The sequence below is a fragment of the Plecotus auritus genome (genome assembly GCF_963455305.1).
Source record: "Plecotus auritus genome assembly, chromosome: 10".
NCBI classification, from domain to species: domain Eukaryota; kingdom Metazoa; phylum Chordata; class Mammalia; order Chiroptera; family Vespertilionidae; genus Plecotus; species Plecotus auritus.
In genome coordinates, this window is record NC_137785.1 from 57,748,771 (window position 1) to 57,772,696 (window position 23,926).

Genomic DNA, 23,926 nt, shown 5'->3' on the forward strand with positions numbered 1-23,926 from the left:
TATTGATTGCAAACCACCTACTGGCAAGTACCAAGCCTGGTCCAAGGTTCTTAGGAGACAGTCATGATGGGGTGAGGGTGAGGTCTTGAACAGCCTGTCCTGCCTCCCCCCCTCCTGGGGCTTCCTTTCACAAACACCAGGGAGGCACAGAGCTTGGCAGCCCGCACGCTGCTGCGAATATGTCAATGTGTTTATCAGGACTGTCCCTCTCCAGAGTAGCAGCTGAGTCAGGCCAGGATCTCCAGGGGACTGCATGGGACAGGGCACGTGTGCATGTTTGCATGTGAATGTATGTGTATGTGAGTGTGTGCGCACACACGTGTGTGTGTGTGTGTGTGTGTGTGTGTGTGTGGAGTGTCCAATTCATAGTCTTCATTGAGGACTTCCATGTGTGTCATTGGGGATCCTCTTTCTCACTCACCCGTGCCTTAAACAGTGTCTGGCTCAGAGCAGTCACCCCAAATAGCTGTCAGAGTGCCTGGGAGGGAAGCAGCCTTCCCAAACAACCCGTTTCTGTTCTAGGGATTTTTGCATCCTAAGGGCCTCGACATACATACATATCTTCAGACAAATCGCAGTTTCCTTTTCCCTTCTCCTCATTCAAAATGCACACTCTGACTTTTTGTTTCCCGGACCTCCTAAATCACACATCATACAGGAGTCACTCATGGACACCGTTTCTTCCCTAAGGCATGTGCATCTGAACAGGGAGGGGGATTTGGAGGGTATGGCTTTCCCAAAACAATGGCCCAGAGGTCATATTGGACATGAGCCTGTCTCCTCAACTCCCCGAGTTTCCTGGGGGCCTCCCTTCCCTTTCTGGGCCCCAGGGCTCAAGGTTCGGGGCAAAGACACATAAGTCCACATGTAATTCCCTTTCTCGCAGCTAGTGGGGTTGCCACTGGGAACGTTTGTATTCCTGATCCTCGGGGTCTGATGACCGCGGCCGGTCAAGCTTAGACTCTCTGTAACTTTGATGACCCTTCCCTTCATCCTCTGGAGTCATCAGGCTCGGGTTCGTGAGGAATGCGAGCGTGCCAGGAAAAACACTCTGCTTCCCAGTCTTTTGGGCTCCTGTGAACAACTATCTGGAAAAAAAAAAAAAACCACAGAAAACCAACCACCACCACATTTCTCTCTTGGTACCTGCGGCCAGCAGGCTGCTCCTCTGCTGAGGCCAGATGCTGCCCTCCACACCATTCTGAAACACTAATAGCGAAACTTAAAAGATGTTCTCTTGCGAGACAACAGGTGGCCACTGCGACCTCCAGCTCTGATTGGCGGAGAGGCCGCAGGCATGCCCAGTGGCCCCGAGAAAGGCCTTCCAGGTCTGCGTTTCAAGAACCTGCTCAATGGGGTGTTGCCCTGATAATATCTCAGCTCACTGCCAATTTGTGCAACCCGCTGGGCCATTAGGGAGCTCGGCTGGGTTGTCTGTGTTAAATGGAGACTCTGGAGGGGAGACCAAAGCTTTTTTTTTTTTTTTTTGTGGGGGGAGTGGGTGAGGGGGTGTCAACCCAGGGACAATGTGGGCAGTTGGTCCCTTCCTGAATACACACTGCTCTCCCCTGCAGTCCCCACGCACACGTTTCTGCAAAGTACAGTGGTCGGCAAACTGCGGCTCGCGAGCCACATGCGGCTCTTCGGCCCCTTGAGTGTGGCTCTTCCACAAAATACCACGGCCTGGGCGAGTCTATTTTGAAGAAGTGGCGTTAGAAGAAGTTTCAGTTTAAAAAATGTGGCTCTCCAAAGAAATTTCAATCGTTGTCCTGTTGATGTTTGGCTCTGTGGACTAATGAGTTTGCCGACCACTGGGCTAAGAGGTGAGCCAATCCACACACGTTCACCTAACTGAAGTTTAGTTTCCCCTGCCTGGTCCCAGCAAGATGCTATCCTGTGAAGGGACGTGCACAGGTGTCACCATGCCCAAGTGCCTGTGGGGGACAGAAGCAAGGACTCCCCTGCGGGATGCTTGTCTGGCAAAGCTCAGGCCCTGGGCCAGCAAAGTGTGACCCTGGGACCACGTGTCAGGGAGTGGGAGCTAAAATAAAAAAATCTGTACGCGCCACCCTTCCTGTTCAGTACCTCCTAAATCACCACATTGGGGAGGGCTGTTTGGCATGGGACACTTTCCCCGGACCTCACTGGTTGTTCTTCAGGCTGGTCGCATCACTCAAATGACAGGCAAAAGATTCACAGGAGAAAAAGCAAACTTAGTACGTGCAACATGGGGAATTCACACAAGCAAGGAAACCCGAAGACAGCCAGGCGGAATGCGGGAGAGATGTCATGTTGGAGGGAGGAGGGGGGCAGTAGGCCAACATTTGGCAAGTTCTCCAGGGGCCACCTGGAGACAATGGAGCAGGGACCAGATTTTGTGCTTGGATCCTCCGGGTGAGTGGGCCACACGGATTTCATATGTGGGGTGACTATGCGAAGGGTCCCTTCCTGAAGCATTTGCCCCCCCCCACCCCCATCTGAATCAGGTAAGGGGGAAGGAGGTGAAAATGCTCCCCCTGAGTTTGTTGGGCTTTAATTGTTTTCAGCTAAAAATAATCTGCACATTCCAGAGCCAGGGCCAACCTCAAAACACCTCTCCCTACCTAACTCCTCAACTCTTAGCCAAGTCCCCACCTTTGCCCGGCTGGGGGCCAAACTCTCCTGAACCCTCGCACTCAATCGGAGGGTGGGGTTGGGGGGTGCTGGTGGAGAGGAGGGGGCATGTAGCTTAGGGCTTAATCACAAGGAACAACAACAGCCTGTAATTATTGGAATCGAGAGTGGAGCAACAGAAAGAAAGAAACAAGGGGGTGGGTGAGTGCAGTGCGAGGAAGTTAGCCCCCCAGAACCTTTTAGGAAAGTGGGAACATTTTCCCTTAGAGCAGCGAGTGATCTGCTTAGACCCAGTGACTCAAAAGCCTCCCGAATACAAACAAGAGCGAAGAAAACACGAAGGGACCGCCACGAGGCTGGACCCAGGAGGCCTCCAGGCTGCCCGCCTGGGACAGGTCAGGCCCACCAGCCCGCCACAGCTGTACATGGGGGGGGGGGGGGGGGGTGCCGGCTGCCGGGAGTGGGTACGCGTGCAGGCTGGCTGCGGGGTTAGGTGCCTCCAAGCAGGGCCGTGAGTGGGGTTAGGCGGGGAGTAGGGTAGAGGAAGCCAGGGATCGGCACCCACGAGCAGAGAAGAGGAGGCGATGGAAAGAGGGTGGGACGCGAGCGGCCCGCACGTGGATGCGAGTGGCAGGAGCTGGGGGTCCAGAATCGGCGGCTGCAAAGGCGGGGAGGGCCACGGGGGCCGAGGGGCTGGCCGCGGCCGGAGCGGCGGAGGGAGCCAGGAGCGCTCCGAGGCCTCGGGGACAAAGGGGACCGGAGAGGGAAGGGGGCGCGGTGGGAAGGACAGGGCCCTCGGAGAGGGAGAGGCCGAGGCGCGCGCGACGGGGCAGGGCCGGGCGGGGCGGGCCCGGAGGCGGTCCGGGCGGAGGAGCGCACCGGCGGGGCGGGCGGCGCGCCAGCTGCCCGCGGAGGGAGGGGCGGAGCGGCGGCGGCGCGGGGAGGGGACCGGCGGCGGAGGCAGGAGGGGGAGCGAGAGGGGAGGGGCCGGGCCCCTTGTCTCCGCGGCTCCTCGGCTCAGTCCGCCCGGGAGGAGGAGGAGGAGCGGGCAGCCGCGCCGCCGTCCCAGCCTCGCCCGCCCGGCGCACCTGAGCTCCCCGCGCCGCCCCCGGCCCCCGCACCGCGCCCCACGTCCCCGCGCCCGGCCCGCGCGCAGCGCCGCCTCGGTGCCCGGCGGGGCTGGTCCCCCGGGCCGCCTCCCGCTCTCCCGCGGCTCGCGTGGCCGCGCCTTTGTGTTCGGCTGCCGCGGCTCCCGGGTCCCCGGACTCCGACCGCGGCGCCCCTCCGGCCCGGAGTCCCGCGCGCCGCCCCGGACAACCCCGACCCGGCGCCCTCGACGGTGGATCTAGCCGCGTAGAGGAGGCGGGCACCCGCCCGGCGAGCCCCAGCTTCGGCCCCGGCCCGGGCCCGGCTCCGGCATGGATATGAGGTTCTACCCCGCGGCGGCTGGGGACCCCGCCGGCCTGGACTTCGCGCAGTGCCTGGGGTACTACGGCTACAGCAAGGTGACCGGGCCGGGCCGGGGGACGGCGGGGCGGGGGCCACCTCCCCATCCCGGGCGCGCCCCGCGCGCTGCACTTTCTTTCCCCTCTCCTCCTCTCCCCTCCCCTCTCTCCTCCTTCCCCTACGCGCCTCCATCCCCGTCCAACTCTCCTCTCCTCCTCTAGCCCCTTCCCACCACCTCCTCGCCTTGCCCCCTTTTTGTGCCTCTGCCGGCACCCCCTCTCCCTGCTCCTCTGCCCTCCACCTCTCCTTCCACTGCCCCCCGCCCCCCCGCAACCCCCAGCCCGCCAGCGCTCCTCGCCGCCCCAAAGAAGCCGAGCGCAGCCCGAGCCTGAAGGCGGGGACTTGCGTGATTCTTTGTTGTTGTTATTAGTAAACGCAGTCGCAGCCCCCTGGGGGGCAGGGCGCAGGAGTTCCCGGTCTCGTGGTCGGAGGACCTCGCCGCCCCACTCCCGGCCCATCATCCCTCCCCCTGGGCCCTGAGAGCGGGACCCCGGCCGCTAGGGAAGGAAAGGAACAAACTTTTGAGCGAGCCCTGATGGGGGAGGGGGCAGGGGTGGGACCCCTGCAGGTGGCTTTTGCTTCCCCTCTGGTGGGGCGCTTTGGACATCTCCTCTGTTAGCACTAGTGACTTCTCACCTGTAATATTTGGGGGAGGGTCAGTTTTGCCTTTTGGGGAGAGCAGGGTGGGAGACCCGCACGCCACGCCCTGGGTCCCCCCCCCCCACCTCCTCCTCCCCCCTCCACCTCCTCCTCCCCCCTCCCTCTTGGCGACTTGGAGGGCTGGGCGTTTCTGCTGGCGGAAGATGGATCTCAGGAAGGTGGCCAGCGCAGCTCCGAGGGCGAGTGGGTGCGGGAGCCCCAGCCCTCCGGCCAGGGCACGCGGACTCGGGGGGTCTCTCTCCTGCCCGAAGCCCGCAGGGCCGAGCTTTGGAGGAAACATCACCCCGAGAGCGACATGCGGAGAAAGCGACATGTGCCCCGAATGGCTTGTGCCTTTTCAATGCGGTTCTTCTTTCTCCTCCCCCCCCCCCCCGCCCCTGCTCCTCCCTCCTCCTCCCTTTTTCTTTCAAATCGTAGTTTTGTTTACGATTGCTTGGATAATGAGCCTGCCCCGCGAAAGGTGCGGTACGAGACTGAGGAATACATAGCAGGAAGAGGAGGGATTGATTGCGTGGAGAGCGAGGAGCGGTTTGCTGCGCCCCCGCGGCTGATCCAGCCTCGTGTTCCTGTCTGTTTATACTCGTGCCCAACTCCAGTGCTGAAGTTTGTGTGAAGGGCTCCGGAGTCTTTCTTCCTGACCCCCGCGTCACCAGCGCCTGTGCCTGGCGCAGGGGGGCCTCCCCACACCCATAGAAGGCGGGACCTTATTCAAGTGGGTTTTCACCCTTCCCTGATGGTGGGGGCTCATGCTCTCCAAATTTCCAGAAGGATACCTTAAAGCAGAGAAACAAGAGGAGAAGGCCCCGTAGCCAGAGTTAAGGTTTCAACGTGTCTCTGTCCTCTGATCTTGGATTTACTCGAGTTATGAAACGCTTTAGAGAGTCCCCAATGCACGGGCTCCGGTGAGGGATTCGCGCCGCCTAATGAAGTACGGAGCGTTTCGGAGGCTCCGAGCACCTAATTGTTCCGGTGGGGTATTATTTATCTTCTTGCAACCCAGCCTGTGTGCGTGCAAGCCCCGTGCGACTGGGCAGGCTTTTATTTTTGGAAACCATTACCTTGCCTAATGTAACTACTTTCTCCGATTTAAGATCAGCAACACTCGAATGACACCAAAATAGAAACCCTTTGTATCCATCCAGTCACTGCAATGCAAATCTCTCTGTTCCCTTGGGATCCCAAGGGGGACTTCAAGGCACCCGGAGGACATTCTGGGTGTTTTGTGTGTGTGAGTGTGTCCCTTTTTTATTTTTATTTTGTTAAGGAAGGCTATTTTGAGTCCATTTAAACGCAGAACGTTTATTTCAGGGAGATGTATAGAGAGAGCTGGAAAACAGACATGATTTATCGAGGGTGCATGCTTCACTTGGGAGTGGGGAGGCCCGGTGGTCTATTACCCTGTTTTCTGAGTGCAGCGATTCGCCTGAAATAACTTGGACTGTTAGTAATTCGGCAGGCGGGTCGTCCTCAGGGGTGCTGTGGGTACCCAACTTGGGAAAGTTAGACACAGCGGTCGGAATTGGTAGAAATCAAATTATGCTTATTTTACGGGATGTTTGCACTTACTCCTAGCAAATTAAAAAAACCACACACACACACACACACACATACACACACACACACTAATCTTTAAACGGAGCCACAAAACTCTATTTGCCTACTGTTCATTTCAGGAGTGAAAAACCCAATTTTATTCCCTGTAATTTTTTTTCTTCTTTATGGGGAGAATGGAGTAGAAGAGGAAGTATTAACGTGATGGGTGTAAAACAGCAAGTGCTAATGAAAGGTTTATAGCATGTATTTCACAGCTAACGTGGGTGTCTGAAGGGTTGCTATTGAAGATGTGAAAACCAGCATACCACAGACACACATTTATTTTATTTGAAGGTACCTCTACTCGTTCCTCTCTTTGAGACTTAACTCGGCGACATGCATTATCTTTCGGGATGGGAAATGATGGATTGGAAAGACAGTAGGTCTCTGCCCTTTCTTGTTTTAATGACCATCTGGGAAACTTTAAAAGCAATACAGAACCCTCCTGGGCTCCAGGCTGAACGAGTGAAAAGTTAGCGCTTATCTTGAAATTTATTTACACACCGTGAATAATAGGGCTTCATTCAGCTCTCTCTTTAACACATGACCAGACTCCTTTGTAGAAATTATTTGCGTGTATATTGTCTTTCCATGCTGCGAGTATATGGGTCCTTTTTAAATGTCAGCGCCCAGGAAAGTGTGCTCTGACTATGGAGAATGGATGAAAGAGTGCTGAGGGTTCAAATTCCTGGCAAGGAGCAGAATAACTTCAAATAAAATATAGCCAGGACCATTAAAATCAGTTAATAATTCATGAGCCAGCCACTGATGTATAAACTTAAAGTCATCTCTTTTTTTTCTAAGGGCTAATTTCCATTTTATTTTCAAGTGGAGAAATCTGTTTGAACAGTTCTTTTTCTGATGTAGCCAACAAATTAAACACACACACACACACACACACACACACACATATTTTTACAAAAAGGCTTTATGTTACTCAAGTGACTTGGTGTCCCATTATCCATATATCTAGAGTTTTTCTTTTCCCTGGGTGCAATCTGTCTTTTTTTTTTTTTTTTTTTTTTTTTTTACCAGTAAGAAGGTCATGTACAACATATCAATTGGCATGTAATTGTCGGAAGTCTGCCACCCCCAAATAAACTGTTGTATTTAACCTGGGTGTAAGGTGAAATTACACAGTGGGTTAATCATGAACTTGGCCTAAACTCTAGTTACCAGCTTTTTCTGCATATTCTTGGGGTTGCCCCTCTTTTTTCAAAATAGGGCTATTAGCTTCTGACCCTCTGTAGGCTGGCCCTGTGTTGTTTTTACCCATCAGTCCCAAACCGTGTTTTCTAATTATTGTGTGTGCTATTGATCACCCTGCTTGATTAAGACGTTCTGAGGTGCGTGCTCTCTCTCTATCTCACTGAGCCTCTCTGTCTTGGTCAGCTCAAAGGGTAAGAGGACCTGAAGGGTCATTTGTCATTTGTCTACCTTCTTGGAGACTGTGGTTCAAATTGAGACCATACTGAGAAGGGGATTAGATCGAAACTCTTCTTAGGTTGATACCTGGCGAACTTGGCACATGAGAACTGATGATTTCATTTCTAGGGTCTGGCGTATTGGGGGTGTTGAATTTTGAGAGCTGGTGAGAGAGAGATTTCAACATTTTCCCATGTCAGGTCTTCAAAAAGAGATTGAAGCCACATTGTGAGAGAGAAATAAGATATTTCTAAGGACCTTAGACCAGGGGCCATAGCTCAAATGTCCATGGGGACAGCCAGTTACCCTCCGTGAAGACAGGGTTAGGGGTCTCGGGATGGCGTGCCCTGTGTCCCGGGGTAGCCTAGTCCAGCGTTAGTAGATTGTTGCCATGCCAACATGTGGGCCCAGTCTCTTCCACATTTTGTAATTATTTTTTCAAGAGAGGGATCAGCTGGATTTTTATGTGCGATATTCTGAATTTTAAAGGTTGGCAAGGAATGAACAAATCATTAAAACCGCTCTGTGGGCCCCTCCGAACGTACTTGCGTCCTGCTGCTTTGCCACTTGGTCTTCGACAAACTCATAGGCAGATAAAGATTCAAAATCATTTTCAGTGAGTCATTTCTGGTTTCTGTTCAACTCTGTGGACGGCTCCACTCCCATGTCCTGCTCCGTGGACAGTTTAGGTAAGTGAGTGGAGGCAGTAGAGTCTAACCCAGCTGTGGGCAAACTACGGCCTGCGGGCCGGATCTGGCCCGTTTGGCTGTTCTGTCCCGCCCGTGGAGCCGAAAGAGCGGAGGGTTCTCTTGCTCTCCCCTCCGCTCCTTTACTTTAAATTTATATTAGTTCACACAAACACTCCATCCATGCTTTTGTTCCGGCCCTCCGGTCCAGTTTAAGAACCCATTGTGGCCCTCGAGTCAAAAAGTTTGCCCACCCCGGACTCTAACCATTTCCAATGGAGTTCTAATCTGATCCTTTGGATTCTACCATTGGTTAATTTCCTGGTCTCAAGTCAATGGACTAGTTCTAGATCAGGGGTTGGCAGACTGCAGCCCGTGGCCTGCTGGCCCTTCCCGTGTGGTCTGTGAGTTAGGAATGGCTTTTACACCTTTAAATGGTTGAAATAAGTCAAAAGAAGCATGATATTTTAGGACTGTGAAGATCACAGGAAACTCCCACTTGTGTCCATAAATAAAGTTTTATTGGGACACAGCCCCACGCATTTGTTTATGTGCTGCTTTCATGATGCAGGGGCAGAGTTGAGTCGTTGTGGAGGAGGCTGTATGGCCTGCAGAGCCTGAAACATTGACAGTTTGCCCGGCTGGTGTGGTTGACCCATGAACCAGGAGGTCACCTGTTCGATTCCAGGTCAGGGCACCTTCCCCAGGTTTCGGGCTCAATCCCCAGTGTGGGGCATGCAGGAGGCAGCCGATCAATGATTCTCTCTCATCATTGATATTTCTCTCCCTCTCCTCCCCCTCGCTGTCTCCCCCTTTCCCACCTCCCTCTCTGAAATCAATACAAAAATCAAAAACAAAACATTTACCGTTCACCCCTTTCCAGGAAAAGTGTGCTGACTCCTGTTCTGGATGATCAGAGCACTTGATGAGCTTCCTTTGTTCCCAGCCGGGGCGGTTAGAAGAAAGTCTAGTTCACAAGATGGAATAACTGGAAAGATTACCGTGTCTGAGAACGTTTCTCAAAAATGCTTCTAGAACAGTGGGTTCCCAGCCCTGGCTGTTCTTGAGCCCTGGCTGAGTGGGAGAAAGCTTTTTAAAAACACTTAATACGTGGCCTTTCCCCAGACCACTTCAGGAAGATTCTCGGGGACCCAGGTGGCAGTGATTTTGAAAGCTCCCCCGGTCATTCCGATGGGCAGCCATGGTTGCAGAGTCTTGATAGAGGCTGGGGGTCCTGCTTGGGAGTGGTCAGCCTCCAGGAGAATTGGGTCAAGGAGTTTGATTGCTGTGACGAGGACAAGACTTCGGGCAGAAAGGCGGGCTCCAGGTGGGCACTCAGGGCCTTTTTCAGACCTTGGCAGCCTCCAAGCGCTGTGGATCGGGGATCCCCTCTCCATCGTAGTAGACATTAAAATGCACCCGCTCGCCCTGGCTGGTTTGGCTCAGTGGATAGAGCGTCGGCCTGCCGACTGAAGGGTCCGGGTTCGATTCCGGTCAAGGGCATGTGCCTTGGTTGCGGGCGCATCCCCGGTGGGGGGTGTGCGGGAGGCAGCTGATCAATGTTTCTGACTCTCTGTCCCTCTCCCTTCCTCTCTGTGAAAAATCAATAAAATATATTAAAAAAAAAATGCACCCGCTCCTGCCTGTAATGTGATATGATTCCCTGTCTGAGTTGATTAGTTGCATTTTGTAGACATTTAATTAAGCATCTGTTAATTTTAATTTTGTAGTTTGTGTGTGTGTGTGGTGTGGCCAGTTAGTTGTTTGTTTCTTTCTTACATTTTTTTCCCGTTTTATGTAGGCCCTTGAGAAACTCATCGTTCTGAGTGTCTTGTTGATAGTGACTCACCGGCTAAATAATCCTGCTGCCACGAACTGGAGGATCACAGACTCCCCATGTTGCCACCCGGGACAGTCGATCCTGTGCTCAGTAGAGGCTAGCTACAGTTAGCCACAGAAGGTTCATTTTAGTCATTTTAGATGAAGTCAGTGCATGTATGTGGCGACAGTGTTCAAAGTATGCTTAGGTATTTCAATTAGTCGTCTGTGTATGGAAAAGACCTTTGCATGTGGATCTGTATCTCCAGCTTCTCTTTAGGAAAAAAACTCCCAAGTTTGGCAATATTGGACCTGTTCGCTCACATGGCCCTGCAGGTGGCCAGGCTCTTCCTGTTTCTCCGGGGTCCTTTCCACTCCCTGTTTCTCATTCTGGGTTCCTCTTGGCTCCCTGGAGGCTTCTAGCTTGAAAACTTTGATTAAGGAGAGATGACATTCAACGAACGACAAATGATGCTCACACTTGGTGAGATGAGGCCATGGTCATGGGAGAAACACAGCCCAAGTGTTCCTTACGGTCTGCCCGTGAGTTGATGGCGTGGAGAAACGTAATTTGTGATCCTATCATGGAGCATTGCTCCTCAAACCTGAACATGCACAAGGATCAGCTGGAGAGCTTCCGAGGGCAGGTGTTGGACCTTAGCCTGGAGGAGACAGTAGCGTAGGTGTGGGGTGGGGTTCCCACGGGGATGCTGATGTGCTGTGAGTAGCACAGCACGGGGGGCATTCGGGGGTACGGCAAGGAGTTTGTTCTTTGTAAGTCTTTCAGTTAGAATGCGTTGGGCTGCAGGTAACAACGTTCAACAAGCAGTGGCATGAATTCTAAGGAGATTTATTTACTGACCCAGAAGTCTTCAGGGAGGCAGTGTCGGGCTGTTTTGGATGGTTCGATCATGTTTTCAAGGACTCCCTTTGCTTTTCTTTCTGTTCTGCCATTTTTGGCGTTTCAGCAGTCTCTTCACGGTCTCACGTTGGCTATTGTAGCATCACATCCTTACGTGATAGCATGCAAACTGGGGAGTGAGGGAGCGGTGGGGGTAAGGGCTGACGGCAAAGGACCACGTTCTCTTTCTGTGCATCTCTTACCAAGAAGGGCAAGCTGTCTTGGAAACAGTTCCACTAGACTTTTTTTTTTTTTTTAATCTTATTGATCAGAAATGAATCACATGTTCACCCTAGGCCAGTGGTCGGCAAACTGCAGCTCGCGAGCCACATGCCTCCATCAGATTGAGGACGTTTTTAGCAAAGGCCAGCTTAGGAGTACCCTAATTAAGTTAATAACAATGTACCTACCTATATAGTTTAAGTTTAAAAAATTTGGCTCTTGAAAGAAATTGCAATCGTTGTACTGTTGATATTTGGCTCTGTTGACTAATGAGTTTGCTGACCACTGCCCTAGGCCAATCATTGACCAAGAAGAAGGAGATGGCAGTGATTGGCTTAGACCAGTGGTCGGCAAACTCATTAGTCAACAGAGCCAAATAGCAACAGTACAACGATTGAAATTTCTTTGGAGAGCCACATTTTTTAAACGTAAACTAGATAGGTAGGTACATTGTTATTAACTTAACTAGGGTACTCCTAATCTGGCCTTTGCTAAAAACTCAAGGGGCCAAAGAGCCGCATGTGGCTCGCGAGCCGCCGTTTGCCGACCACTGGCTTAGACCAATCCCATGTCACCTGGGGCTGGGCCCAGTGTCATGTGAGCATAATTGATCGTATGCTCTGTTAGCAAAGAAGAAGACTGTTGGAAAGAAAACCATCGGTGTTCGCCACGGCGCACATTTGAAGGATGTTGAGTGGCCCGGGGTGTGGTTGGAGTTGTACTGTGTGAATATGGATCTGACCTTTTGACTAGATTACTGTAGTCAGACAGGAGGTGATGGTGGGGAGGGGACCAGGGAGGATGCCATGACCCCATTGAACTAAAGGTGTGGGAACTGAGGAGATGTGAATGTGGATGTGAAGGGGAGGAAGGCACTGGACAGAGCATGTCTGGAACATAGGAAGGGAGGAGGAGGAGGCAGACGTGACTCCGCATGTTTGCATGTGGGCCCTGGGCGAATGGGAGGACCTTGAACAGAAGCAGAGAGATCAGAGGAGAAGCTGGTTTTGAAGGAAAGAAAGTGCTGATTTTGGATATTTTGGTGAGCTGTCCCCCTCGAGATATCACATAGGCACTTGGACCAGGGCACTGGGACTCGAGAGGTAAAGAGATGGGAATGGGCGGGACTCCTCCAAGAGTGAGGGGCCGGGGTTGCTAAGGACGTCTCCTCCGGCCCGCAGGTTGGTTGGTGTTTGCGAATTCAACTTTCCAGTTAGAGAGGAAGTAATGTGTGGCACTCAGGAAGGTTTGAAAGCCTACTGTCCCATTAGAAGAAGGCTATACAAAGGAGTGTGTGTGTATGTGTGAGCATGATAATATATCCTTCCTATCGTAATAGTTATTTGGAAAGAAACATTCTTAAGCGGTTGCTATTAAGTGGGAATGGTGCATAATTTGCAATAACGTAATGAAAAACCCTATCGGCCATTTATGAATTAAAACTTTACGGGTTGTTTTTTGTTTATGTAAGAGGTGCAGTTTCCGGTTGGATTTTGTGACATGTTCATAATGTCCAGTATTTGGAGAATCTGTTTGGCATGTGGTCAGTAAGGAAGGGCAGTTTTTGCTAAGTATGCTTATAAATGAAAAAAAAAAAAAATTGGAAGTTAGAGTCAGCTCTTTCCCAAAACAAGAACACACACACACACACACACACACACACAAAAAAAAAAAACCTTGTTTAAAATATGATCTAGAAGCTTTTATTTAAGGTCTGCATGCGCTTCTGACAGGTATTACGGTCTCCTTTGGTAGCGATCATTTTATTTTCTTTGTTTCCTAGGTTTGTAGCCTTAATCCCTTCCTCGGGGAGGGCCTGTTCCCTCAGCATGTTCCATGGTTGTGCAGAACATACCAGCCACTGGAAAATGGCCCTTCTGGTATGCCTCACATTCTGACTTTAATCTTTTTTTTTTTTTACTGACTTTAATCTTAACTTGACTTTGTTTATAAAAGAATAATTTGAATGTCTTGATAATCCATTAGTTAAGCAAATTGGCCAGGATCAAGAAGTATTTGGATTTCACTCTAAATACATATTTAAATGGTATAAATGCATTTTTTTTTTGGAGGAGATAGATTTCAAGCTGGGCCTTTCTACTCCAAATGTTGCAAGTTTAATATGGCCTTTTCTACACTGACTGAATTGTTTATTTAGAAGAATTGTATTAGCCATGGTAATGGGAATGAATTTTTTAATGTTTTACATTGATGTAGTGGAAGTCACTGTTTCCTATTGAGAGGTTTCTCAGCAATTTCTACAGCTGATTTGTAATGAGCAAGGGGTTTTGATGTACTGTAGAATAACCAACATCTGACACGGTCTTTTCCAAAGCCTCTACCTATAGAAAGTAGAAGTCCCAAATGATGCCCTGCCTAGAAAACTTCTATGAAATATCTATATGTAATTGGTTGGAAGTTGATTTCTCTTGAAAGAAACATGAGTCAAATCTAGGAACATTGAGCCCTTGGAAAGCATACCCGGTAGCTCTGTTTCGCTGCTCCTTTATGCCTACGTCTTGAGTGAGTAACTCACCTCGTACTGGTTGGCTTACTTTAAAAATTCTAATAAAAATATTTAATGGGGGCATGGTTAAAAGAGTTTTTTTTTTTTTAAATATATTTTATTGATATTTTACAGAGAGGAAGGGAGAGGGATAGAGAGCTAGAAACATCGATGAGAGAGAAACATCGACCAGCTGCCTCCTGCACACCTCCCAGTGGGGATGTGCCCGCAACCAAGGTACATGCCCTTGACCGGAACCGAACCCAGGACCCCTCAGTCCGCAGGCCGACGCTCTATCCACTGAGCCAAACCGGTTTTGGCAAAAGAGTTTTTATTAGTGAAAATCCTTTGGATTGCCAGTGGGGAGAACCCTCCCATGGAGTTAAGTAGAAAAGGGGTCGTCCGTTTTGTTTCCGGTGTTGCTGGATCCGGAGTTTCAAGGGGTCCCCTCCAGACCTGCCTGGATTCGCTTCGCTTTCATCTGTTTGGCGCCCTTTTCCACTCAGGCTCTCCTCAGGTGGCGGGCAGATGTCCCAAAGCAGCTCCAATCACAGCCTCCCCAAGAGGGAGAGATTCTCCTTCCCACTTGTTCTAGTACCTTCCCTGGACCCAGTTGCATGGGGATGGCGGTACCCCCTTCCATTCAAGCTCCTTGAGGTAGGGACTTTGGATGACTTACTGTATGCCCAGCATCAGGAATGGTGCTTGGCACATAAAAAAATATGATAAGGAGTGCCCTAGAGATGAATGAAACTATTGTTGAGAAGATCTGGTTGTTGTTCAATCGTTGGATAAACATATGTTGGACCTACTATGTGCTATGCAGTGGGAATGTAGAGATGAAGAGTCCCTTGTCCTGTTCTGAAGGAGCTTGGCCTACAGCTGTAATGATCCCAGTTAGAAGCTTTTAAGGTCAAATTTTATTTTAAATTTCCTCCATCAATATTTCATGTGTCGATGGGTGACGGGAATGTAGCAGCGGAAGGCAAGGATGAGTCGATGGTGGTTCTTCCCAGGCAGGAATGAGAGAAGAACAGGGCGGGAGGGAAAAAAGTGAAGGAGATAACTGTAGTGATGGTTCTCAATCCAAGTGTTCAGGCTGGTGGAGAAATGGTCAAGGAAGTGGAGACTTTGATAAGTAGCAGTGGCTTAAATGAGGTAGATGTTCATCCCTCTTTCCCCTAATGAAGTGGAGGGTTAAGTAGTCTGGGGCTGGTATGGTGGCTTTGTAGACATCTGGGAGCCAGGCTACCTCCAGCTTTCATATAACGCTTGTGCTCATGGTTCAAGGTAGAGCACCATCCATCATCCATGTCAAGGGTAAAGGGAGGCTTCCAGTAGCTCTCACATGACATTGGCGTGTTTTTCAATGGCTAAAACGGTGACATATGGCCACATCTATGATTACAAGCTATCCAGGAATGTAGTCTATATTGTGGCTGGCCATGTACCCAGGGAAACACTCAAGTTACTGTGGAAGGAAGGGGGGAGTGGGTATATGGGGACAAGAAGTAGTTTATAGCAGGTGTGTTGGAGTGAGTGATGGGTTTGGTCTTTTCTGTGTAAACTATAGTCTTATATTTTGATGAACTTCATTCAATATTTTAGTCTTCATTTGCTCCTGAGAGGGTCCTCCTTTGGTGATACACTGTGAGATCTTTTCAGTTCTTTCTTCAGTTTGGAGGTTTTATTTGGGGCATGCTCAAAATACCCAGTGGCTTCTATTCTTTGTAGGAACTAAAGTCCTGTCCTAATTTTAACTGATGATACCTGTATTTTAGGCCCACATTTCTCTTCTTTGCAGAATACCTCTTGAATTTTTAGGCTACCATTTCTCAAGTCCAAGTTTTGAGCACTTGTCAACAGTTTCCCAAGTAGTTTCCTGCTAACTTCGTTGCTTTTCCTTATTGATCCAACCCACTCACCTCTCACTCCTCATATCCCTACAACCACCGAGTCTTCTTCCCCAGGAACCAGCAGTCCTTTATGTTCTTCCGCCTCATTTACTCCACGGGCCCCTTTTGTTCATCCTTGAAATCTTCCATGCAGGCTCACCTGCAAAGCCATGCCCCACATACCTCAACTTTAGGGTAACTGACAACTGTGTCCACTTTTCTTACTAAAAATCAATGCTGCTGGATTATACCTGGGCCCTTGGCTGCACAAACCATGAATTTATCTGTTTATTCTCTCGGACTTTCCCCACAATGGGTAGTCCAAGTCTTCTCCAGACTTCCAAGTCTGGGTCAAACCACCCCGACCCTCACTCTTAGACGGGAACTCTGATCTCTCACTTAATGAGGAATGTTGATATTATTCTATATAATAAAAGGCTAATAGGCAAATTGCCCCTCGACTGGGAGTTCAACCAGGAGCCGAACTGCCTGCGGCCCCTCTCCCTGGCTGGCCCCACCCCCAATCAACCCTCCCTCCCCTCCATTCGGGGTGGGCCGGCCGGACCCCACCCATGCACGAATTTGTGCACTGGGCCTCTAGTCTGATATAAATTGCTCATTTGTCATCCTCACTTGCCTAGGGTCCAATTCTCTCTTTTCTTAGACCCAGGTAGAGAGAGCCTTTCTACTCTTGGGGATCAGTCCTTCCAACAATGTCTACCCCTTTCTGATGGTTGAACATTCCGAGTTCTACAGACAACACACATCTTTCCTTCTTGGTTTCTCCTTTGAATGTGCTCAGATTTTCCCGTCTCTGGCTTGTTGAATGTCACCTCCCTGTCAGACTTTTGTCATCTCCTCATTCCATCCACATCATAATATGCTTCACATTTTTGTTTGACTTGGTCTTCCAAATCCTTAAATATATTAATGTGAAATGAAGACAACCTCAAATGGAGAATTCTGTCACTTTTCATACACAGAAGAAAATCCTAAGAATAAACACCAGGGGGGTAAACAGTATCATGGAGACCTTGCCTCCCCAAGCTCTGCTCTCTGTTTGTTGAAGAGGGGGCTTTGCCTGTGTTAGGGAAGCGCTGAAGACGGGTTAGCACCAAGCTGCGACTTTGTGTCTGACTTTATCTGGGGGCTTGAAAGGGATTCACAATGCCCTTCTCCCAGTCTCTGTTCACTCGCAGAGCCGTGCTTCTTGACGTGGGGCATGCATCCAGGTCAACTGGGGACCCGGATGAAGGGCAGCTCAGCCGGCGGGGGTGGGCCTGAGACTTGGCGTTGCTGACGCGGTCCCGGCTGGTGCTGATTCTGCTGGTTCCCGGCCACGCTTGCAGGTGTTGAGTTTAGGGAGCGACCATTCATACTTTTGCACTTTTGTCTGGCTCCGTGGACCTCTCTAACATGTTTCTGAACAGCTTCTCCAACAAGAAATCTTTGCCTGGAGTTGCGCCTCTTCCCCACCCTGGCCCTCCTTAGCTCTATTTCTGTTCCTTGTTAGATCACTGAACATATCGTTCCTCCTCTCCAGGGAGCTCTGCTTTGCCAGAGGAGACTTCATTCATCCTAGGATCTGGAATGGCTACTTTAGGCCAGAGACTGTGCTAAGCCCCGGGGTCATGCTTTTCTGATGACTCCTGGAAATCCCCTATCTCTACCCTATACTTCTGCCTCCCCTCCCCACCTCCCATGTCCCTGGTCCCCGAATACTGTGTATTTGGATGCTTTGATGGCCTCCGCTCTGTCCTTGTGTCTGCCTCTTTCCTTCCTTGCCCCAGACGTTGGGAATGTCCTCCCAAAACTTGGCTCTTGCCTCTGTATCCCTCCCCGCAACCCCCCAACTTTATATGTGGATCTTGTTTTCGGCCGTCAGCTGTTCCCCCTATGGGTTTGTATCAGTGACCTATTGCTGTGTAACAAATTAAACTCTGTGGCTTAAAACACAAGACATATTTGCACCTGACTCTGCAAGTTCCTTGTGTGTCTCCTGTCTGTTGCGAGCCCTCTAGGAGGCTTTGCTTCTGGAGCTTGGCTGGCTCTCAGCTGGGTCCCCTCTTCCTCCCGTGCGTCCTCCCTCACGTCTACATGCCAAGGCGAGCGCAAGAGCCCTCGTGGTGGCAGCACGCTGAGTGGCACCCAGGAGCCCTTGAGCACAGTCTAAGCAGGGTCACTCCGTTCCTCCTACCACATTCTGCTGCCCAGAGCAAGTCCCACGACCAGCCCAGATGCAAGGGAGAGGAAGTACTAGTAGGTCCCCTTTCTTGAAGGGAGGGGAGTTGCAAAATCACCTTACAAAAAGGGGCCCGGGTGCAGGGAATTAGGGAGAATTGCGGCCCTGTTTGCAATCTACCCCACGGCCTCCAGTTTTCACCTCCAGCTTGATCTGCATGTCTCACCTCCTCTGTGGTGGCCCGCTCCACAGGATAGCCCCACGTTGCCGTCTGCCATCAGTTCGAGTCCAACATAAGCCTGATGGCAACATGCATTGCTTCTGCCCTCCAAGTTCCTCATCATGTTTTCACCATTTATCTCGGTGCCTTCATCAATTCCAGATGCAGGAGAAAAACTAATTTTGATGACTTGGCTCCTTTTATTCCCTTAGGTCAGTGGTCGGCAAACTCATTAGTCAACAGAGTCAAATACCAACAGCACAACGATTGAAATTTCTTTTGAGAGCCAAATTTTTTAAACTTAAACTTCTTCTAACGCCACTTCTTCAAAATAGACTCGCCCAGGCCGTGGTCTTTTGTGGAAGAGCCACACTCAAGGGGCCAAAGAGCCGCATGTGGCTCGCGAGCCGCTGTGTGCCGACCACGGCCTTAGGTCAATGAAATACAGCGTAGGGAATGTAGTCAATAATAATACTGTAATAACTCTGTAGGGTACCAGGTAGGTACTGGAAATATTGGGGGGGGGGGAAGACACTGTAAAGTATATGATTGTCTAACCACCATACTGTACATCTGAAACTAATACAAAATAGTATTGAATGTCAACTGTAATTGAAAAATAAAGTAGAAATAAAAAAGCCCATTTGGTAACTGTCCAAGATGATAGGATATAAATTCCTATGTGCTGGTCCTATTGGCTTTAGTATATTCGTAATGCTATGTTCTTTGCTTTGATTCTTATAAATTCTTACCCTCTTTTTAGAGTCAAATTTGCTTTCAAGAGAGTCACCCCCAGTTTCTGTGGAGAAAAGCAGCTTATGAATAAATACTTTAAGTACTTATAAGTGCAATGAATATGTTTGCATAGTGTCAAGGATACTTTCCATATCTTTCTACAAGAGAAACTTCCACATTGAAAGTGTATGTGTCGCGTCAATATTGTAAAGCTAAAAAACAAACCCTTACCATCCTCTCCCCTCCCCCCCTTTTTTATAGGGGTGAATATAATTCTCAATTAAAGCACTAGCTAAAGTTTGTCACTTCTAGGATATTTCCCCCAGAATTATGGAATCTGCTGAAGTAGTGCAAATAGGGAAATTGCTATACTCCCCGAGCCTTTAAATAATGTTTGAACTTTTCGATTATTAAAATAGTAGGAATTCGTGAAAGCTCACATCATGCCATAGTCATTATTCTAGTTAAGATGTGGTTTGAATGTCACCTGAAGACTGTGCTAAGATGCATGGGGCGTGGGAGGTCCATGGACGGGACCAGTTGTCCAGTGTTGAGTGGTTCACACGTGCATCCTGTGACCCAATCCACACATGTATCCCGTGATCTGGTCCACACATGCATACCATGACCCAATCCACACATGTATCCCGTGATCTGGTCCACACATGCATACCATGACCCAAATCCACACGTGCATCCCGTGACCCGGTCCACACATGCATCCCATGACCCAATCCACACATGTATCCCATGACCCAATCCACACATGCATCCCATGACCCAATCCACACATGCATCCCGTGACCCAATCCACACATGCATCCCGTGACCCAATCCACACGTGCATCCCGTGACCCGGTCCACACATGCATCCGATGACCCAACCCACACATGCATCCCATGACCCAATCCACATGTGCATCCTGTGACCCGGTTCACACATGCATCCCATGACCCGGTCCACACGTGCGTCCCGTGACCCAATCCACACATGTATCCCGTGACCCGGTCCACACATGTATCCCGTGACCCGGTCCACATGCGCATCCCGTGACTTGTGCGTTGGCTCCCTTGTGGTTGGAAGAGGGTCTGCCCTCGCCCAGGGACGTGGCCCTCTGGGAAAGCACTGCTGCCTGACGTGGGGAAGCCTGCCTGGTGCGGGTTCGAGCCCCGCCCTGAGGAAGAGGAGCAGCCTGTACAGCCCGCCACCCTTTCAGATTGCTCTGAAGTGGCTGCTGGCAGTGCTGATGCACTTCACCGTTGTCCTGGGGCGGGGGGAGCGGCGGCTGTTTTGTTTAACCGGCTTCCTGAAAGGCAGAAAACTTGGTTTTGGTAACTTTGGAAAGCAGCCTGCCTCATTCCAACTCAGGTGGTGGTTGGTTCTGTTTACCTAAGGTTCAGACCCAAGAGGTCTAAGGGGTTTCAACGACTCTAAAGAGCCACCAGTTGGGCAGGCTGGCAGCGTGGGAGGGCAGAGGCCCCGTGTGAACCCCTCTCCACCACTTACTGGCGTGTTCCTGTGCCTCATCTCTGCAGCGGGGATCGTGTGCTGCTGGGTGCTGGGTAGACAGCGGTGAGCAACTCAGATACTAGTAAAGCTTATAAACCCAACCACAACGTGGGATGATCGTGTATAATAAAGAAGCTCGGGATAATCATAGCTTTTACAACGTAGGGTTGTTGTCAGTATTGACTGTAGCTCTGTGTACACTAAGCACTTGGTTAATGTTGGCTGTTGTCACCGTTAGATTTTTATCCTGAGCTCGGGTAAATTTCTTAACACGTGGATAGGTGGCTGAATGTAGACTCTGGGAGAAGAACCTTATCTCAGAATTTCCTGATGTTTTAGCAGAGCCGCCAGGAGGACGTCACACCTTGAGCGCTGATGGATGGGCCCTCTGCTCTTGATGTATAACCTGAGCAAGGTTTCCCCATCTTGGCGCTCTCGAGGTTTTGGGCTGGCTAATTCTCTGTTGTGGGGCTTTCCTGCGTATGATAGGATGCTTAGGGGCATCCCTGGCTTCAACTCACTGGAGGCCAATGGCTCCCCCAGTTATGACAACCCAAAATGTCTCCAGACATCTCCAAGTGTTCCCTGGGGGGCGGGGAGGGAAGGGGAGCAGATCACCCCTGGTTGAGAGCCAATGAGCTGGAGGAATATTTTGGAAAACGTTCTGGTTTTGTCATTTAGAAAGTGCTCGCGGGGATGAGTCCCTCCTTTGTTACAAAGGGCATCTGCCTAAATATAGGGCAGTTCTTTCTCTGGGGACCCTGCCGAGCTAAAAGCAGCCTCCGTCACCGTTCCTCAGAATAGCTAAGAAGGCCAGCATCTCTTTAGAGGAGGTGGTCACCGGGGAAGGAGGCTGCTGGACCAAGTGAGAGAATCACCCGTCTCATCGCCTGCCAACTGTTTTCTTTCTTTCTTCTTCTCTCTCTTTCTGTTGGGCGGTCTCTCTGGGTTCGTAAAACTATTTTTAGAATGTACAGCGCTGTGTGGTTTTTGTGGGTTGAGGAGAGAAGGTCTGTGCTCATTAGAGGGAAGGATAGTCCGTGGACCGGGGAACGGGCTCAGCGAGGGGCCCACCTGTGTCTCTCGGGGCCGGGACCACATCGGTCACAAAGCTTTCCGGGTGAATTGTGGTGACTGGTGCCGGGCAGTGATCGGGGTCAGCGGAATCGATGGGACCTGGACGTTAGGATTTGTGTGTCTTGTCCCCCTTCTTCTGAGGTCGTGGGGCCCCTCACGATGATTTCCTGTGTTCGGTGGATCTCAGTATAATTGCTAGTTGTTATTATTATTTTTTTAAGTCTCGGAGTCACGTGAGCCCCAAGCTCAGAAATCTTTCCTTCATTCGTGCATTCCTCAAACACGTATGCAGGGGCTCCCGTGGACGGCATGGGGTGCCTAGAGGTTGAAGAAATCGCTTTGGCTTTCCAGACCGTGAGTTTGCAGAGAGCAGACGGCCACGTCTATTTAGTTTGTTGCGTGGTCCCCAGCCCTGAGCCTGGCGGTGGGAAAATCTCAGCCCCTACATAACGAGTTGCACCATTTGATGCCACTATTCAGTGTCCTTTGCTTAACGATGGTATATAGGTCGATTACTTGACAACTTTTTCTGGACGCTGCGCAGAATACCCTAAGGAAGCCTGTAGCAAAGTGTTTAGAAAAACCAATTCCAAGCAAATGGACTGTGGTGGCCCAGCAGCAAGTGTCAAAGCCTGCTACCTGGTTGATGTTTCCCAAAGCACTTGTCAGGAGCCCTGTCCGTCCCCTCTCTGCCACGCCTGCAGTTTCCAAAGGGGAGGGCGCACTGCCCCGGACAACAATGTCCCCTCTCTGGCTCTGATCCGGGTCTTATTGTCAGGAAATCCCTCTTTTCAGAGACTTCATTGTCTGCATCCTCTAACCAGCCCTCCCCCCCCACTCCCTCCCCCTCCCCAACCCCTGCCAGCCAAGCATTTCAAGGCTTCATGGAAATGAAAAGTTGCTCTTCTTCACACACACACACACACACACACACACACACACACACAGGGAGAGAGATGGGAGGAGATAAAGTGATTAACACTTATTTTGTTCGGGAATCCATCCGAGCTAGCATCCTTGAAACACTCATTGGGCTTGTCGGGAGGGTAATCTCTTGCAGAAACATGGGGCAGAATTGGCCGGTTCATTATGTATGTAAGTCTGCTTAAGAATGTTTAATTCACTGAGCCCTCATCTCCTGGCTCCGTAATCTCCTGCCTTGGCCATTCTGTTCTCTGAGTTTCTGCAACTCATTTCTCCCCTGTTTATTGAATCTCTCCCTGAATGTTTCAGGCTCGGTGGAATCTCAATGAATAGATTTATGGAGGGGGGAGAGAGAAAAAAAATGCCACACTCTTCCCGTTGGTGGTTGGTGACTGGATTGTGCCGGGGGTGATTAAAGTCGAGAAACGACACATGTAGGCAGAAAAGCGGGAGGCGACGTAAGCCAGTGGGAATGTTGGAGAGCGTCTGAGAGGCAGTGGGAAATGCAGAGTGTCGCTCCTTTGGGCAACAGGGGCAGTTCTCATAGAGCCAGTTCTGGAAGATCTAAGTGACAGCAAGTGAGCCGAGCAGACCAATGGTTTCACCGTTTAAAGACAGGGACCGGTAGTTCCACGGTGGGGATCTTTCAGTGGGATGCATTGTACAGTTTTCCCGTTTCTCTTGGGTTCTGGAAGGGTGTGTGTGTGTGTGTGTGTGTGTGTGTGTGTGTGTGTGGCACACCTGCCTCGTGGGACTCCGATGGATGACCCAGAGCTGGGAAGCAGCGGAGGCGTGAGAAAGGGCCCTCCTTTAGTTCCTGCCTTTGTGCTTCATGCCCCCACCATCTCGGATGGCACCGAAGCAGTGAGATACATTCGTAAATGCTTGACAGTAGCCACTGAGCTGAAATGAGAGTTTGCCCCTGTAGGTGCCGGCGAAGTTGCCGCTGGCAGGGTGCATGGTTCTTAGCAAGAGGCCCGGTGCTTGACGTTGGACTTGATGTATTATTTTTATTTCGTATGTGCTCCACCGTCTTAGCCGGTTAGGGAGGTGCTCTGGACTCCAGAGAAGTTTTCTTTCCACTTCTTTTCCCGTAGGCGGCCTTCAGGGAAAAGGGTCAAAGAAAAAAGATGAACAAGCCTGCAGACTTCTTCAAGGGGAGGGTACCCTTGCATTATTACAAATACGTGAATAGCGCCCTCCCCCGGCCATCCATCCACCTTGGCCTTCATCAGAAAGATCTTGTGTCAGTTGATTTACGAAGTCCAATGAGGTGCCATGCCATCAGCACCTACAAAGCATGGAGTGGTCAGGTTCTGCAACTTTTATTTATTTATTTTTTAAAACCACCCCCACACCTTTATCCCCTGCCCCCTGCTCCCTCAAATGTCTTGCCTTTTAGAGTTTTGAAACCAGAATAAAACAGAGAAGATGAAAAAAAATAATAATTCTC

General features: G+C 50.4%; 1 protein-coding gene across 1 annotated transcript in view; it reads left to right on the forward strand.

Annotated features, from left to right (window-relative positions):
- Window positions 1-3,897: 3,897 nt before the first annotated feature.
- TOX3 (TOX high mobility group box family member 3) overlaps window positions 3,898-23,926 on the forward strand; it is a 112,053-nt gene continuing 92,024 nt past the window's right edge. The window contains exon 1 of the mRNA XM_080644471.1: window positions 3,898-4,118. Within this exon, the coding sequence (XP_080500597.1) occupies window positions 4,032-4,118 (87 nt within the window). The 5' untranslated portion in view covers window positions 3,898-4,031. The remainder of the gene's footprint in view (window positions 4,119-23,926) is intronic.